At 45.4% G+C, this 19,557-nt stretch overlaps 1 protein-coding gene across 1 annotated transcript; it reads right to left on the reverse strand.

Annotated features, from left to right (window-relative positions):
• Positions 1-15,989: 15,989 nt before the first annotated feature.
• Positions 15,990-19,220, reverse strand: LOC144103550 (uncharacterized). Its single transcript, XM_077636243.1, has 2 exons — positions 18,969-19,220; positions 15,990-16,373 (listed from the first exon to the last, which is right to left on the reverse strand). The coding sequence occupies exons 1-2, from the start codon at positions 19,218-19,220 to the stop codon at positions 16,140-16,142; spliced, it is 486 nt and encodes a 161-aa protein (XP_077492369.1). The 3' UTR covers positions 15,990-16,139.
• Between the last annotated feature and the right edge of the window lie 337 nt (positions 19,221-19,557).

Genomic DNA, 19,557 nt, shown 5'->3' on the forward strand with positions numbered 1-19,557 from the left:
AAATAACATACCTGTCACTGAAAATGAAGTGGGTCTCATTTTATTTCAGCATTTACTTGAAGGAGCTTTAAACCTATTTTTTTTCTATATATACACAAAATGACTTCAATGAATCATTTTTGGTGTGACCATGACATCCATTCTGTTATAACAGGTTTTACTTCATGTATGTTATGATTTACTTCAATTACCCTTTAGATTGCTATTTTTTTTTCTTACTACCTCCAAGGCCCTTTGATGGGGTATTACATGAGAGAGCAGGTTACAGAGCCTAACATTGCTTCAGTCAGTGATTTGAATACTCAAGGGTCACAATGGAGCACAATGTGCCTGGGCAAGTCATTCCATTCTTTCGCATTGTGCACAAAAATGAAGACAGATATGCAGATATGCAGGCAGGTGCAGGATAAGTGGTCTTTTCATGGTTTGTGCGGCTGGAGGTGTGGTAGACCGGGATGATTATAGACTCGTGCGGAACAAGAAAAATAAATTTGTGATTAGACAGTTTTGCGATATGATGTCGGTTAGTTAAAGGAATATAGACACCTAATTTTGATGCCGTGTATCCTTCTCTACAATAATGTGGAAGACACTACTACGCATGAATCACCATGTGAAATTTGCCTACGACTGCTAAATAATTTATAACACAATTTTTTCTGTCGTGCTTTTTCAGTTCCGGTTTCAATAGCCGAACGAAGGCTGTGACGTCAAAGAGTGCTTTTTTTGTCTCGTGAGGCATGGGAAAACGTTCATATATTAATCGCTTGTTCAAAATTTTAATTTCCTGCAGTGCTGACGCCAGCCTTCCTCAAGAGCCGGAATAACAACGTATGTGGAAACAGCGATTATATGGACGTTTGACACGTTGACGTCACAGTGTTCATTTGGCTGTTGAAACCGAGACAGCACAAGAAAGAAATGTGATTATAAATTATTTAGCGGTCACAGGTGAATAGGAGGTGGTAATCCACGTTTAATAATGCCTTATGCATCATTGCAAAAAACAAACACGCACCCAAAATTTACCTTTCTATACTCCTTTAGGTTGTGAGATGACCACTGCATTTTAGTTCCATAACACTTTTATGCTAAGAATAAGCAGAGGAGATCAACCTAGCTGCGTGGTTTTGTATTGCTTCTAATGTATTATAAATGTTATTTTTATTACGGTCCCAAACAGTGCATGCATACTATAGTTTGGGCAGCACAAATGTTACATAGAGTAATGATTTCAACGATGGCAGTTCAAAGCTTACAGAGCATAGAGCTTAAAGAGTACCATTTGTAGCGAAAGTTCACTCTTGATTTCTTTCTGCTGAGCTTGTGCAGCACGTGGATCTGCCTCCTCACTGCCACTGATTCCAACGTCGCTCGAAACCCAGCAAAATTTTGTGATGTCGATCTGTTGTGGCTCTTGTTACATTGTGTATATGATGTCTCTGATTAGTGGTGGAACTGTATTTGTATGGTGAAGTGAGGGGAGTATGCTCAGAGAATCTGTGGAAATGATGCTGTTCTCGATGTTATCATTTATTATTTTTTCTACAGCAACAGAGAAAACGTAACACTCCACAGTAAAGATGGACACACACACCGAGATAGCTGTACCGTTTTTTCCCTATTGTTTTGTACCATGGCACTTCCAACGTAGCATGCCACTTTTGAACCATTGGCACTAAGCAATTTCACGTATGAGCCAAGTTGCGAGCTTTACAATCCACTACAGGATTACAATGCTTTTAACAGGCATTAATCACAGAATTTTTGTTTTAGCAGCCACGACCCTTGCAGCTTATCATGAACACCTTATGTAAATAAAGAAGGTTTTATCAAGCAGCACCAACACAACAAAGAAGCTAGCACAATATGAAATGGTCACAAACAGCTGGTATTCTGACAGATCAGATAGATTAAAAATGGTATAGAAACAATGCTCCACAAATATGCCATTTATATCCAGTAGAGACAGCAGTATGAGAAATGGTGAGAAACAGTTGTGAACTCTTTCGTTAGTTCTTGTTTCAAACAACTGTCAGCTCTTAAAGCCAACAAACTAACACAAGATACATCAATCCGAGGTTGCGACCCTTTCGTTAGTCTTCGTTTCAACAACTGTCAACTCTTAAAGCTAACAAACTAACACAAGTCTCATCAATCCGAGGTTGGACACCTGCTTTTCCTCACTTATTTCTGCAACTAACACAGCTGGGACAAACACAAAAAGATTTACACAACAGCAAGTTTCCTCGGTTGTCATACAAACATTTATAGGTTCAGTGATATACATGAGTGAATTTATATTGTCACAAAAAGTAGCCCACTCAGACTTCAAGATTAAAAGGAATTGTTTCGCGTGCTTTTATTCCCCCAAATTTCATTGAGGCAAGCTGACAAACAGCAGCAGCGATAAATATTGGATATAAAGTTTTTGAAAGTCTCTTGTCAAGAGTAAGTGATGTCATTCATGAATGCTGCGATTTTGCTGTCATTAATGCAAATTAGTGAGCTTAGCCGACTTTTGTTACTTGAACGGGAAAGGTTTTCAAGGACACTGGTTAGGGGCATTAGGGACCAATGCTATTCCTTGTGTCTCGTCTCCTTGTGGTTGATTAAATATTCCTTCCGACTGAATGTCTTTTGGCACAAGTCACACTGGTAGGGCTTTTCTCCCTTATGGGCCCTCTCATGCCTCCCAAGGGCTAAGCGCGTCGCAAAAGCCATGGGGCAGAGCTGGCACTGAAACGGCTTTTCACCTGTGTGAGTACGGATGTGTGCCACCAGGTGATGCTTCGCTGCAAAGGTGCTACCACAATGTTCACAAGGGTACGGACGCTCGCCTGTGTGTGTGCGCTGATGTCTCAAGAAGTTGCCCTGATGTGTAAAGCTGTTATCGCATTGCCGACAATGGTAAGGTCGTTCACCAGTGTGAGTGCGCACGTGCGTCTTCAGAGTGGCCATTTGTGTAAAGCTGCTACCACATTCGTCACAACGATAAGGATGCTCGCCCGTGTGAGAGCGCACGTGCCTCTTCAGAGTGGTCATTTGTGTAAAGCTGCTACCACATTCGTCACAATGATAAGGATGCTCGCCCGTGTGAGTGCGCTCGTGTGCCTTCAGATTGCCCTTTTGTGCAAAGCTGCTTCCACAGTCATTACATTGGTATGGGCGGTCGCCGGTATGGACTCTGAGATGCGCCACTAGCTGGGATCTGTGTTTGAAACCCTTTCTGCAGTCGGTGCATTCATGCAGCTTCTTTCCTGTGGGTTTCGCCCGGTGGTTACCTATGCCGGAAGGAGTAGACTCCATGCAGTTGCTCACAGGGCACCTTTCAGTGGTTGAATCTTGCACGGGAGGTGTGCCGTGGGTGCTCTGGGTGACGACTGAACCTGTGTTGCACAGGCAGAGTACTTTAAATAAAATGACAGAACCAACAATCCACACTTCACATGGAGTTAGGAAACAAGTTGAATGCAGAGGGCGCACTCATCATTAGCTGGGGATGTTGACCAAAAGTTTTATTAAACAAATCAGTTCTAAAGAGAGTTCAAGCCTGAAACAAGATGTCTCTATAGTCAATTCTGGTTGCACGCAAAAAAAAAAACATTCAGGCTACAAGAAGTGTTATCACTGCCAAAAAAATAGGGCAGCCTTTCAATGCATCCAAAGTTGATGTATTTGATCACTGAACTGACATTACTGGCATCATGACCGACATTGTCCAAAGTCCAACCAGGTGGGCTACATAACTGTACAAGTGGCAGTCGGCTATGCTTAGGCCAATGCAGAATGCCATTTTTTGTTTTATTAGCTTCTCAGAGTGTCTAAGGAGGCCAATTAAGGCTAAAGTCTAAAAACCTGACAAGGCCTTTGCCCCTTGAATAATTTTTTGCATCAATAAACAAAACTCTCAGCAGTGAGTTTGGTGAGTAGTTCAAATATCACAGAAAACAGCTTTCCAGAATATCGAAGGCACATATCACTGTCATTTACCACAGTTAAGTAATTTGAAGCTTCTGTATCTTTCAAACTAGTCTTTCAAAGACGCTCTTCAGGAAAGCATATATGGAGAAAAAGTGCAGATTCTAACCTGGCGAGTTCTGTCCAGAAGGTACACTATGCTTGTGGTCCCTGGAGCTCAGACCTGCATGTGAAAAGCGGTTTACATCCACTGAGACAAAGATTACATGTGCAACCGCTCATGTGGTGTCGCGCGCTTGGAATATGGCATACAATTTCGTAAACCAGGTTTCCAAAGTTGCGTCAATTCAGTAGAGAGAGCCTTAAAAGAAAATAGTTGCAAAGCAAACATTCTTGACTTTTAATTCTGCCCGCAGATAAGTACTATACTTACATTCAAGAAAAACTGATAACGTCCTTCAAATTTATACACCTGTTTGAACTGAGTTAACAGCCATTGCATTGATGAATGAATTTGCACAATTTCTGGCTTCATGGGAAGGACAGTACGTCTCCCCAGACACAAAACACGCAAAAATGGTACAAAACATTGATACAGTCGTCATTTCTTCATTAAACCATTTCTAGGCATTGTACTGCACAAAGGAAAAAACCTTTCAGAGCATAGCTACTGGTAAAAATGCCGAGCTTACAGCTGCCCATGAATGTTGCCATTATGCCCATTATGATGTTCTGCCTCCATCGTCTCCAAGAGTGTAACAAATCAAATCAGTGCAACATCTAAACTGTGCACTACAGTCTGTTGAGTGCAGTTAGAGCGTATTATATTTACTCGCTTAATACCTGCGCCTCAAATTTTAGGACAAGTGAAGAAAGGAAGAAGCTCTCACGACCGAGTTTCACAATGCACTTCTAAATGCGGATCAGTTCATCAATGTGCTGTTCAGAAAAGTTTAAGGTTACAAGCTTTTCTAACACCATGGATGGTACAAAAGAAGCCCATCTCTGGGAACACCATGATGAGGTGAGGTCATCGGAACAGCGAGAGTGGGAGCTGATAAAGACAATGGTGAATTTTCATGGCATTCTTCACCCTGCAACCTGCAGCAGCATCGTCCAAGCAAACCAGACGGCCACCGACACAAGTGGGCCTCTAAGGGCAGCTCTGGCAAATAGCAGCATGGCGCAATGCACTTTTGTCTACACAGGGCGGGGCCAAACACCCATTTCCAGGCATTCCACCCAGCACAAGCCAGGGACAAAGCTTGCGTATTGTAGCATTGGCAGGTATCCAGTGGCACTGGGAACCCAACACCACACATCCTACATGTAATGTGCATGCTCCAATGGTTAGACCACCGCTGTAGAGGGAGTGAACATGGCGATAAATTGTGAATAAAAGTGCATTGCCACCTTGTTATCAGCTGCTGCATTATTCTGGGCGTAATCACAGCACTATACTGATTTTACAGAAATTTTGTGGTGCATGAAGGCTTGACTCGTGAAAGGGCCCCAGTAGGGCAACTAAAAGAAAGAACACCGTGGGTCAGCAAATCTGGTAAAACTGGTGCCACCTTGTAGAACAGATGTGCAGAACAATCAGTTTTGTGAGAAAACTACAACCTTTCTCACAGTACTAACTATACACATAAATGTCACCTGCTCTTAAAAAAGCCCCAAATGGAACGGAAGATGTCAGAATGCAGGCTAAATCCATACAGCAACAAATACCGTTTTGAAAGAGTAAGTAATGATATGCATATCACAAAATGAGTTAATTCACTGGTGATTAATCACAAGGAATCATATTATAATCTTCAACAAAGCAGAAAAAAATGCACATAAAGCAGTGAACAGCTGCACATACAATAACATAGAGAATACACAGCATGATACTGACAGGACAGGTTTTGCACAGCTATGGCCTTCACAAGGCCGGAATCAGCAGACAAAGCAACAGTGCAAAGTGATGGAGTCACATTCAATTACATTGACATGAATTTTCAAACATGAGACCATACAACACAACAATGAAGATCAAGACTGAAGTGTCAAACACAGATGCCCGAAAACACTGATTATTCAAGTGCATGCAGATCATCTGAGTTTGTTTTGAAAAGCAAGAAAAAACATTGAATCAATTTGCACATTTAACAGAACGATCACAGAATGTCCAGCATAATTGCATTTTGTCCTTCTTCATATGAAGTTTAAGTTTTTCACGGTGACCATCGCTTCGGTTCCAGAGATCTTGCTTTGACCTCTGTTTAACAGGATGGTTTCTATTTCACCTTACTTTGCACCAAAATAAAGGCGTCATTTTCTACAATTTGAATTTTTATTCGAGCATAATGTTTCGGAACCAATGACTTTCCTTTATCAAAAGTGAGCTCCAGCTGCTTATTTTATTCAATTCTCCAAGTCACAAAGTTAGTTTACGAACAGGCATGCAACGTCTCTGTGACACTGGCGCAGAGATTTTCCAAAAGAATACATTTCCTGAACGTTGCAACTGCCCTGAAACATAAACCAGTTTGACCCACTGCCTCCTGGAATGCTCTACGGCCATTAAACCTCCTTGCCTCTCCGCCCCTTTTTCAGAGTGCCTGGCTTGTCTAAGATAGCTGCAAGACCGGCTGGCACTTGTTTGTTAGGTCAACTCCCTCCATGGTGCTTGATTCTTGTGACCAAATACATTGATTCTAATACTAATACTGCTAAGTGCAGACTGCAAGAGCACACAGGTCGGGGTTCGCATTTGATTGCTGTACATGGTCGCATGCTCTGTATGGGAATCTCATTCAGAGCATAATTTAAACTGTTCAGCAAATGTACACCAATGGTTTCTGCTCGACAATCTTTGGGCCAAAAAGAAAAAGAACCTGGTGCCCCCTCAGCATCAGTAACATCTGAAGCCATCCATTATTCTCGTTATCCCCTCCTTCCCTCTCCTTTCCCAACGCAGCTGCCACTTCTGCAGAAAAAATTACATTGTTTACAAAACAAGTTCACTAAACAAAATGTTTCTTTTGAGGGCAATGCCCATATTCGTAGTTTAGATTCCATTAATACAATTACATCAAAACCATCTTCATCTCACTTTGTACATAAGCACAATGCACTGAGACCACCACTGCACACACAATTTATCAGGTTATGAACATGAAGCAATGGAGACATGGAAGGCTGGCAGGCATGGTGCTGAAGATTTCTTCCTCTGGAACGCTGTACACATTCCCTTATCAATAATGCCCTGCAAAATAACGGAGAGAAATAGAGTGTCACTTTATAATGAACACAAATGCCACAAGCACCAGTGATTGTATGCTTTTGTGCAAATGGTGATGCACAGAGCAGCAGCAATCATTTACAAAAACGAGATTTGACAACACATTGTGTCATTTTCTTTTTTCCCTAGGCACAAAATGTGAAAGGATATGGCCAGAAATAAAGAAGTGTAACTGCATTGTGCAGAAAAATAAGAATAAATACACGAAATTGACGTTTTCTACGAAAATATCAATTGTGGTATATGCAATGCAATGTCAATTGTGGTGTATTTAGCACAGCTGATCTGAATAGTTGTACAGCATTTATAATGCATGCAGCACTTATAATTCAGTAGGTACTTGTCTGTTTGAAATGCATCTGGTTGTGTTTATGGCTTAATGCAAGTATAAAGCCAGATACTACTACTACTACTGGGGATGCGAAATTAACATGTTTTCAATATTAAGACAAGCGAACTAAGAGTTGGAAGCATTTTGAAAGGTTAATGCTTGGCAGAGGGTAGTACCAGGACTACATATCTCTGTGAAAAAAAACAGAGCAAGACAGAAGACAAAAAACCCAAATGCTAATAGCAAAGGTGCCTACATGCTCTCTATACATTCAATAATCATAGATTGGCACAAGTGTTATGAATTGGGCTTGCTGGTTACCGACTATTATTGAAACAGAGCGAAGACAAGACACAGCAAGGAGACACGAGTGCTGAGCATACTACTTTTACTCCAAGGTGAAGAATGCGTTATATGTTTGACAAGCTAAGGACAACAAGAAAAATAATTTAAACCTGGCATGACGGAGAAAACGGCACATGCCCAGCTCAGTTGCTAACAAGATCTCAAAGGGGGAGCTACAAAAATTAATAACCGGTCTATAAGACAGCTAAACTGTAATGATAAGGCGTGCATCAGATACATAGTGATGATGTGAGAGGAAGCCACAAAAGGGGCAAAACAAGTTTAAACAAGAAAAGCAAAAGTTCACAACAATGTATAAGGCACCTAATATCTAGCGGCAGGACGCACGCCATAAATCCGATGATCTGGAAATGCGGCCTCCTTGGGAAACAGGGTGACAGATGGTGTGCTCACACAAAGTTGTTCTTCCTTATTAATCATGAATGCTTCCCATATATATGCAAACCTATATACGTTGCTGAGCGTTCTGGAATAAAACCAGTTGATAGCCAGCATTAGTGGTGTCTCCTTACTGCATCCCGTCTTTGCGCTGCTTCAAATGTGACAGACTGCCATCCCTGTGTTGATTGCAATTGCAGATTACCTAACTTCAACAGCCATAGGTATGAACAGTTATTTGCAGAGGAGTAGCGCTTAGAAGATAGACAAATGCACTGCTGACCAGAGAGGAATTGTTTTGTTACTGGAGCAGGCATACATTTTATGACAGTATGAAAAGCATTGCAGGTGACAGGAAAGATTGCCATGCTTGAAACTTTGTTTTAGTGCCTGCATCAAGTTCCATAAGCCACCAGAGTTGACCCAGATTGAACATACTCCAGACTCTTTTCATGCCTGTCTTGTTAACGCTGCACCTGGTTGTTTATAACACCATAACAAACTAACTCCTTCATTGGGTGTGGGATTAGGATAGCAAGACGATGCAGATACATAAGAATAAAGTAAACGCAGTGTCTTTTTTGCCAGCACCCAAGAAGATCACCAGGCCCAAATTCACATAGGACACGCAACTGAGTGAGTACTTAGGTGAATGTGAGAACAATTTGCTTGTCTCAGACCTATATTTTTGCAACCCCTATTTATTACGGGAGTAGCAGATGATCTTGGCTGAAAGGTCAATGCATACAGCTCAACACACCCAAAAGTGAGATCAATGAACACAACAGAAATGCCACGAAAAGTCATAGACCTGAGCACCAAAATGGCCTGCAGGCCGTATATAGGTGCTGTCAGATCAAGACCCACCATACTCGTCACAAATTACCAAAGATTGGGTAATTTGCCTAACTCGGCACGTAGTCATCACAAATTCAGAGCAACAGATAGACAGTTTGAAAAGATAGAGGCTGAGGATATCATCTGCATAATTTGGCAGCAGTTGTCCATGCAGGTTGTTCCTCCAGAACCTAGCACTCCATCTGGGAGTACGCTCGATTTCTCTGCAAAAAGGCACACAGAAAAGCATAAAGAACACAAGAGAAAACCACAATTACACAAAACAAGATTTTAATACAGTAGCCACTTGTAGATGGAGCAAGCAGAGAATATTTAGTGTGATCGATGGGCATCATGGCCCCATAATGTCGGAGAGGCAGCCATTAATAAGCAGGAATACATTTTATACTGCCAAGAAACCATGGCAGCGGAGAAGACACTCATGCATAGGATGCCGATGGTGTGATGCATATAGGCAAAGCAGGTGCAATTTTAGATGCACACTCCTGGCTAAGGTTAAACTCGGATCCACTGCCTTAAGGAGGTGTCAGGAGCCAGCAGAGTGCACCCTAAATTGCAGATCAGACATGTTGAGGCAGCTACCTATTTTATCAGCACACACAGCCTCATGCATCTCAAAGCAAAGCTTTACTTGTGAATGTGATTTCAGAGATAAATTCACAGCGACCCTTTTGATAATATGCAGCCAGGAGTACAAGTTCTGATGTCAAAAACTAAACTAGAGAGCGCATTCTCTCTGCTGTGGGCACTCTGCCCGCTCTGTGCCCTTGGATTTACTTCCCCACAATGTCGTCCTCCCTAGTTACTTTAACCAACAAGGGAGGGCACGTGCAATGCAGCGACCCTAGCGCTGATCGACGGAGTTGACTGTTACAGGCATTGAGGAGACAGCGCTCTCTCTTTTTGCCTCAGAAACTCATTGCATGCGAACATGTCAGTGTGACATTCCACGAGGACTCGCGGAAACTTTTCTGGCCACTCGTACTCCCGACGCTAACAGTATAAGGCAGGCAGGGTAGCATTTTTTATCTTTTTCGTGTCGCAGCTTGTAGCTTGAGTTTGCAGTCCTGCTGAAAGTGTGCATGATGCATACGCTTCTTCACTTTGCCCTCTCTAGCCATAGTTTTCACAAGGTGCGTGTGTTAACAGCACTGCTGTCTAAGTGGTCTTTTGGTCCTTGCTTATGTGAGCACCCAGGGAATTCCCAAGTTGTTGCCAATATCCTCCCCCTTCTACTGCGACCACATGCCACCTGGCTGTGTGATAGTGAACATACAATTAGTGTCAGACTAGAGAAATGACACCACACTACAGTAGTGTCTGTTTAGAAACAATGATTTTTTCTACTTTAGTGGTTTAGTTGTGGTAGTATATCCCAACATCTTAGTTTTCAAAGAATTGAAAAGTGAAGGAAATCGATAGACAATGCAGCTAAGCTAAAATTTATGGACCCTAGAATCAATGAGTGTACAATCACTGCCATCATAATGACATCCTCAGATAGCTGTCGGACCCCAGATTTTTCTAAAAAAACATTAGTCATAATAAGTTAGACTTTTTAATGAAGCGCAGAGCCATTTCCTTCATTTGTTGCGTTCAGCAGTGCTTGTATGAATAACCCTACATACAGAAATAAAACGCTTAGATATACTGCTGCAAAAGCAGCAGACACAGTACTCCTTTGGCACACCAGCACAGTTCAAAACAATGGTAGTGCAAATGTCCACCCTAGTTAGTCCTGTAGCGTTGATAAGACTGATAATCAAGTCGTCAGCAGAGCATCTGCCGATGTGTACAGCATTAGGTATGATTATGTACATACAGTCTTAAAAGTTGTCTAGAGGAACAAGTGATTCTATCATAAAACCAAGCAGCTTTATGAAAGCCTTAAAGAAACCATTATGAAGCTAGTTCTTCAAGAAATTTTGATCTTAACACCTACAAGATTGCCTAACTTAATATTGCTAAAAGTTTGTATTATCATGACACATTACAACCAGAATATGATTTGTGACACATATATAAGCTATTTAATTTTGGCATAATGAAACGCTCACATAGCACTAATCTGTGTTACACTTCAAAAATGTGACCTATCCAACTTGAATTCTGTAATATCCAAGTTGAAACCAAAGTGACTCAGTCTATGAGGGATGCCGTAGTTAGATCTCCATAAATTTTGGCCCCCTGGGGTTCTTTCATGTGCACCAGCATCGCACAGTATGGGCCTCTAGAATCTCGCCTCCATCTAATTAGACCACCGTGGCCGAGATCGAACCCGCATCTCTTGGGTTAGGAGCCGAGCACCATAACCACTGAGCCACTGTGGCAGCCAACTAGGTAAATTAATATTGGTGAGAGTTCTATTACCATGACAAATTGCAATCAGTATACCATTTCCGACAAATATACAAGCTATCTAATTTTGGCATAAAGAAAAGCACAGATAGCACTAATCTGCATTAAACTTAAAAATGTGGTCTATGGAACTTGAAACCTTTAATTAAAACCTCAGGATACAAACCTAATCCAAGAAGCATCTGAGTAGGAATATTCATTTCTGACCATTAATTTGAATCTTTGCGGCCACATATATGTATATGTAACTAAAAACTATGATGATATTACCAACCATGTAGGAGATAGGAAGCTGCAAAATCAAATTTGAACATTGCTACATTATCACTGCTGACTTAACAGAAATATTAAATACTATCTCACAGCTTTACTTATCATGAATGATCAGAGGGTGGTAATGCTTTCTGGCCAAATACACAGCTGTAGAGATATCAGGGGATGATGGGGCACCCCAACATTACGGTTGTTTACCATGCCACTGCCAGACTCGCAGCCTACTATGTGACCCTGTGCTTTTTCAAAAAAAATTTTGACTTCCGAAGACACATCTCTGTATTGATATGTGGTGGATTACGCTGTATCATCCGCCGCATTGGCCAAATCTATGGGGTATAAAAGGAAGCTCAGTGCAATACAGGTGGTTCTTCCTACGCCAGTCATAGAGTGTCAGTGTCTTGGAACTCGAAGCATTGTGTCAGAAATGGGTTACCAACGAAAACATCAAGTGTGAGAGGTACAAACTTCATAGAAGAGAGGATACTGCAGCAGAGTTGGCCGGTGCCACTTACTTTATAGTCGGATACAACTTAAGTCTGCAGTGAAGCTCCGCCCAAATTCAGAACGGCGCACAGAATTCCTCCACGACAAAAATGTAGGCCATTGTTAAAACTTCTCTTATCCCCTAAACAAGAAGCTAACCAAGAGAAAAAAGTTATAAGCTCTAGAATTTTCATACCTGGCTTGTTTAATAGACAAATATTAAAAAGCTTATTGCGTTCCCTTTTATGACTGGCTAGCAAAGTAATACAGTATGCCGCAGACTGTGACCCAGTGTTAATTGCTGTTTTTTTAAATTGTATCCTACTATAGCAAACTTGATGTCAACTATGGATTTTATCAGATGCCATTAGATGAGCAACCGTCCCAAATCTGCATCCTCAGTACACTTTACGGGCTTTGGCTTAAGCTCCGCATAAGAAATATTTCAAAATGGAGTCAGTAAAGTACTGGATAGCATGCCTAAAGTGAGAATATACATAGACGACATATTGATCTCGGACACAACAAAGCAGTACGTCAGTCATTTTAGGGCAGTGCTTAAAGCGATTCACGAACCAGGTTTCACCCTGAACAAAGAGAAGTATATCTTTGGTGCTCAAGAATTAAAATTCCTGGGAGACGCAATCACAAGGGAAGGAATTAAGATGGATGAAAATCTCATTCAGTGTGTTCTCAACTTTCCACGACCATCATCCAAGCACGATGTGCAAAGGTTCTTGGGAGCAGTGAGTTACTTAATGAAGTACGTTCCCTGTCTGCTGGAAAAGATGAAAGCTCTGCAGAGTTTAATCCAACATGACTTCGCTCTTCCAGTGGAACATGCCTGTGGAACACCAAAAGAAAGAAGCCTGTGAACCCAAGACTCCTATACTCCATTTCATACGAAGCAGGCAATGCTGCCAAAGCTAGCCTGCCTGTTCACGCAGGCTAAGTCTGCACCCAGAAAGTTGTTTGCCAAACAATAAAAGTGAACACAAGCATATTTTGTTGCAACAAACCTTAATTGCCGAGGCTGGCACCTATTGGATTTTGTTTTACCTCTTGCCACCATTTCGCTCTGTGACTCATCCAGTCTTCGAGAAGCAAAAGTTACACGAGGCGATATGACACCAGGTTGGCAAGGTGAATCACTCAAACTCAATCCGTGTCCGAAAAGTGGTTCGCTCAATGAAAATTACAGCCAGAAAGCCTGAACACTGAGCGGTTCACTGAGTTTCCACCGTGCTTTTCAGTGCTTATACTTCGTTTCACAGTGGTCTAAGTTTTCGTCCTATCACTCATCTGAGTCTTGAGAAGAACGAATGATATGTGTGGTGGAGTATGGTTTCACGAACAGACTAATTCCGAATTATCCGCAGCGTTGCCTGCTATGTATGAAATGGAGTACAAGTGCAGGAAAAAATGAGAACAAAGTAATGAAGGCGCAAATACAGAGCTGGTCAGACCGAAATCTGGAAGGAAGCAGTATACAACTTTAGGGTCAGTGTCCATGAACTTGAGGCAAGATCAGTTTGCCTTAGAACCAGGAAATATATAGAAGAATGTACAACCAGGGAGATATTTGTGCAGCATCGAGGAGCAGTGCAGAAAATATTAAACATGTTTTGGTAGACTGCAAACCTACTCAACCAGATGTGAGCGAGAACATAGTCAGCCATCCAGTAGCCTTGGGATTCAGCGATAGTGAAAGCAAAATTAACAGGTGATGTAAAAGTAGAATGGAGGAATTGCCCAAAACATCACAGAAATTGAAGAAATACAGCTTAGAACATGAAAAACTGCCATGAATAGCAAAAAATAAACAGAACAGGATTCAAAGTCTGAAAGAAGGAATTGGCAGTACAAAACAAATAAAACTCACCACTTTATTTTCCAAGGCAAGGTGGCAATCACCACTGGCCTGATAAAAATAGGATGACAATAGTTATCTATCTTGGGGAGACTTCCTCCCTTACTGAATAGAACCATCAAGCCATGGTTCAACATATCTGGCTGCAGTTCCTCTAGAATGTTCTTACCCTGGCTACTGTTACTCCTGCAATGATTGCAAAACGAGGATGCAAAAAACAAGCCCAGCAAAAAAGAAACGCCGAAAAACGACACCAACATTGCTCAATATGGCAGGTAGTCCTGTATTTTAAACTAGACCATTTAGTGCAATCGAAGAGTACCATGAATTTTCAGTCCTGTGTAGCGGCTATTGGGACGCGGAATGAGGATTTTATACTTGTATCCCATACGAGCAAGGAGAAAGGGACTTCAATATAGAGAAAAAAGGCTGGTGATATGCCTAAGTAGTAGCTGTTTGTACCAGTTTTCGGAGTAAACTGCTGGCTGCGGGTACCGCCATCGGGATATGGTTCGCCAGCTTCCACAAGTCATAACGCACCACGAACAAGGTTATCACACATACCGCCAAAGAATTCATAAAGCATCTCTATTTTCACTCCAAAGCTATAGATTGCTAAAGAACTAAGTGTTACATTTGCTATGGAATTACGGAGATAGAAGAACACGGACATTCCATAAGAAATGCAAACAGAGCGATCTCCACGAACGTGCAATCTATGCTAAGGCACGCTACAAGAGAAATAAGGCATGGAGACCTCTATGGCAACCCAGTTATTGAGATGGTCGTGGCTGAATACATGTACGTAATGAATTTAGATAAATTAATGCCAATTACAGCTTTGTGGCCTATTGTGTCTGCTTGGCCACTGATGCAAGTGTTAAAAATAGCAGGTTTAAAGAGATAGCTCCAGCAGGTTTCACCAAAAGAGGTACGCCTGCTGTTGTGGTTATACACTTTTGTGGCTTTCATGTTACTGGTGAAGGCGTTAACAAGCCCGACTCTTTCCTGACTGTGCGACGACATTTGTCCAAGCGTGCACAATGACGGACCGTGTCCTCACTAGCACATGCTGCAAGCATGACGTTCACCAGGTCGCACGCACTTCCCCTTCCTCTGCAGGCAGATAGATTTGCTTCTGCAAAGGTTCTTTGTTACACAGACCCACAAGACATAAAAACCAAATTAGTAAAACACAAATTGAGGAACTGTACAACCGGCAACGCACAAAAGTTGTGCGATTGTTGTTGCCACCTACGATGCAGCTTGCATCCTGCAAGTATGCTCATAGTAGTAGTAAGAGGTTGAATAGAAGAGGAAAGGAAATGAGCACGGGCCTGTGACTGATCAGTTGTCACCACCACCAGTGGCGGCGTGCAGATAGATAGGGAAATAGGTAGAGGGAGAAAGGAAGGAGAGAAAGAGTATAGAGACGTGCTGTAGTGACCGCCTGCTGTGGGCTAACAATAGCCGTCCAAGCCTGTGTCCTCCAGGAAGGTAAGGAGAGACCAGAGGGCCTTGGAAGCATTGGGGCCGGTGAGAAAAAGAAGGGCACTTGCCGTGTCCGAAGGTAGCCGCAGGTCCCTGTATCTGGAAGCCAGATTTGCCTGGTGAACGGCAAAGGCGGGGCATTCGAGGAGGACATGGTCTGTTGTCTCCTTCGAGTGGCTCCAGCGGGGGCAATCCGCAGTGAGGGCCAAACATTATCGATGGAGTCTAGCCCCGGTCCATGAGCAGCCAACCCGGACTCTGCCATCTAGGGATCCCCTTGTCCGGCAGGAGTTGGGGGGTGTCCCTTGGGCAACCCTGGAGTTCTCCAGTAGCAGCTGCCGCTCTGTGATGGCTTTGGCATCATCCAGGGGCACCACTGCAGTGGCGTAGAGCCTCAATAGGCTGCCTTGGCCAGGAATCAGCAGCCTCACTGACCGGGGCTCCGAAGTGGCTGGGGGGATCCAAGCAAGGGAGATGGAGCAGCCACGGGAGGAACAAATGCTGTTGAGCCTGGCTTGCTAACAATAGGGAGCCGGCTCTTGCAGGAGCTGGAGGGCCACCCTGGAGTAGCTCAGGATGGTGGAATGGGAGTCCAGGATGTCAGCAGCCAGGCGGAGGGCAGCCAGCTGTGCTGTGGTGGAACTGGGCATGAGCAGGAGCCTGGCCTGCCGGCTCTCTCCCAATGAGGGGCCAATGCAGGCAGCTGCAGCAGACGGGCAGGCCCCCGTGAGGACCGACCAGTACACGAACAGCTGCGTGCAACCAGCCGCCTTGCGGGTACAATTTAAAGAGCATGTGATGCACTGCATCACAAATTTCATCCCTTTGAGAAAGAAGGAAACATGCAAGCACAATCCGTGAATTACTCGAGAAATAATCCACATGAACGAAAAATTAATAGGTTAAGGCAACAGAATAGGCAACGAGCAAACTGCCGGAGGCCAACTTTCTGGGGTGAGGCGCTTTGGTCTGGTGGCAAGAGCACCCAGAACCGGTGGCACAGGTCTGGTCATGAAAGGGGAGGAAGGTGCTCAGGTTGCCCTCCCCCCAACTGCTCGAGTGCCAGGGGAATCTTCCCCATCCGTGAATGGGGATGGATGAGGAGGCACTCCAGGAAGGGGCATCGGTTCAGGGCGAGATCAAGTCGCCCAACATGTCAGAGTGCTGCCCGTTGGGCCTGCAGCACTATAGGCTACACCACGGCCTCTGCAAGTGTGGCAGAGACCTGAGAGCCCCGGGAAAGTCCCAGGCACAGACGGACAACAGCCCTCTGGGCTCCAGCCATGGCCTGGAAGAACTGCAGCCAATTTGTGGGGCGATGCCGTTCCTTCTGGCCAGGAGCCTCCAGATGGCAGCACAGACCCTGGCTGCTTGCCTGCAGGTCTTGACAACTGGCCGACACGTGAAGTGACGGTCAATCAGGAGGCCCGGGTAGTGGCAAAAATTCCGCCACGGGAGCTCCCGGCCTGCAATGCTGAGGCAGGTCTTTCCTGGGAGTGCTCCTGGTCGAGTGTTGAGCAGCATGGCCTCAGACATGGTGGAGGAAAGCTGCAGGCCAACTCGTTCCAGGTAGGAGCTCACCCTGTTAATGGCTCGCTGCACGTTCTTGATGACCTGAACCCCCTGGCGCCGTGGTACGCGGCACCAAAGAGCAATGTCATCCGCGTTGATGGCAATGTGGACGGGGAGTCCCAGGCCATCAGGAAGGCAGCAGGGCAACTGGGCCATCACCAGGTTGAACAGCATGGGGCTCAGCACACTACCTTAGGGGAACGAACTGGCGAGGACCTCGGAGACGCTACTAGCACCTCCTGTCTGGATGCAGCACGTGCGGTATGTCAGGAAGCCCTGGATGTACCCCCGGAGGTTGCCAGTGACACCAAGGCAGTCCACAGCCTCAAGGATTGCTTACATGGGTGATGTTGTCAAATTCCCCCTTCACATCCAGGAGTGTGAGGCAGATAACATGGCGGGAGTGACGTGCCTCCTCGATGCTGAACCGTGACGATGTCTGAGATGGCTTCAGCGGTGCAGTGTTGCCTCAGGAACCCAGACTGCTGCTCAGGCAGAAAGCCGGTGACCCCAGTGATCCACTCCCAAGGCCAAGGATTCCAGGAGCTTCCCCGGGGGCGATGTTAGTGAGAATGGCCTGTATGACTGCAGGTCAGCAGGTGGCTTGCCAGCCTTGAGGACCGAGACCACCAGGGCCGTGCGCCCGACCTCCGGTAGGCAGCCTCTTGTTCCAACCTTGTTATATGTCTGCAGCAGGCTTCTCTACATGGTGTCATCAATGTTCCGGAGCATCTGACACGTGGTGGCATCTGGACCAGGAGCGCTGCGGTGCTAGGAATGAGCAGGGCAGAGGTGAGTTCCCCTCTCGTGAGAGTCGTGGAGCAGATGGCCGTGATGTCAGCAGCATGTCTGCCGGTTGTCTGGATGCTGTTTCAACTGGGGTAGAGACCAGCAGGAGGAAGCTCCCGAGGGAGGAGGGCCTCTGCCAGCTTGTCAGAGAGCTGGTGGTAGGCGAATCCACCAGCCACTGCGATGGCCAGGTAAGAAGCCCGCTGGATGGGAGGCTGCAGTAGCAACCACAACAGGCACCAGGCCCTGGCACTCCTTCTGGCTGCCACCAGGGAAGCACAGATCCAATCTTACGACTCTGCGGCATCGGTTGGGGGTCCGACGGCAGTTCGCATCTAGCCAGTTGTGCTAGGTCCATTGTTCAGGCCTGTTCATGCGGAGGGTCCCCCACTCTGCCCGGCGCCATTGTGCTCTCAGCTGGGGAGGTGGAGATCTGGGACGGGCAGGTCGGGGGAACCTCATAGCAGACCTTGGCTGCCTCAGCACACCGGGCCACATGTGTCAGGATGTCGTCCTGCATTGGGAAGCTGCGGAGGAAATCCTGAAACTTGTCCAAGTGGACAACCTTGCATCTCCGTTCATCCTCTCCCTTGGAAGTGGTCCGAACCCCAAGTGTCTGCCGAGGGGTGCCATCCATAAACACATCACGGCGACCCAATGGAGAGGTAAATGTACATGCGGACGCCCCCTCGACAGACAAACGTTGGGAATCCAGTGTAGAAAACATGCAGCCCAGTACCGCGAAGAGCCAGAACTAGATCCCAGCCACGAAGATCCGCCCTGTGCTATCCCCAATGCAGGTGTGCTGCGTTGAAGTCCCCACAGAGAAAACAGTCGCCGCCAATGAGACTGACCAGCTGCGGCAAGGATTCGGCATCATAAGGGGTCCGAGTATGCACGTATACACTTGCCACACCAGTATCAACCCGACCCAGCCTGACCCTCAAACAGACGAACTCCATGGGGGCCACTACCGCATCACTCACCAAAATCTCCATCTGGGCCAGAGTCCTGTGGACGAAGATGGCTGCCCGGGAAGGTCCAGGAGGATGGCTGTCCTCTAAGCATGGGTCCGCCAAACAGGAGGGCTGCTGACAGCTGGACCTGCGACCATAGCCGATGGAGCCAGGCAGGTGAAGCTTGTTCCGCAGAAAGTACACCTCCTGGAGGGAAAGGACGTCATATTCCTCCAGCCAGAAGTGGTCGTGGGGATCGGAGAGACGGGGACGAAAGCTCATGGCAGTTCCACTAGAGGAGCAGTGGTCTGGGGATCACGCGTGGAAGGCTAGCCATTGTGGTTTGGTTGACGCTGTTGGGCCTGCACCATGCTCAGTGGTGGCTGGCTGGCTGCTGGGTGGACTGCTATTGAGGGATTGGAGGGTTGCAGCCAAGGTCCTCGTCAGCTGTTCCCGCTGGCCGCTCAGGGGGAGAGGTGGTGTGCCGGTCTGGGGGAGGGAAGGTCCTGAGCAATGTCGAGGGATCGTGGGATGCAGGGCCTGCAGGGGTGGCCTGGGGGAGTCTGACATTGATTGCCTGACAGCCTGGGCATATGATTTCTCCCCTGTCCGGAGGTTC

Source organism: Amblyomma americanum, chromosome 9 (assembly GCF_052857255.1).
Source record: "Amblyomma americanum isolate KBUSLIRL-KWMA chromosome 9, ASM5285725v1, whole genome shotgun sequence".
Classification (NCBI taxonomy): Eukaryota; Metazoa; Arthropoda; class Arachnida; order Ixodida; family Ixodidae; genus Amblyomma; species Amblyomma americanum.

Excerpts from the sequence above, each read along its gene's own strand:
- LOC144103550 (XM_077636243.1), bottom strand. The coding sequence starts at position 19,220 with ATGAGCTTTCGTCCCCGTCTCTCCGATCCCCACGACCACTTCTGGCTG. Across the intron at positions 16,374-18,968 it reads TGGCCCAGATGGAGATTTTG|CTGTTCGTGTACTGGTCGGT; the intron begins GTGAGTGATGCG and ends GGTTGCACGCAG.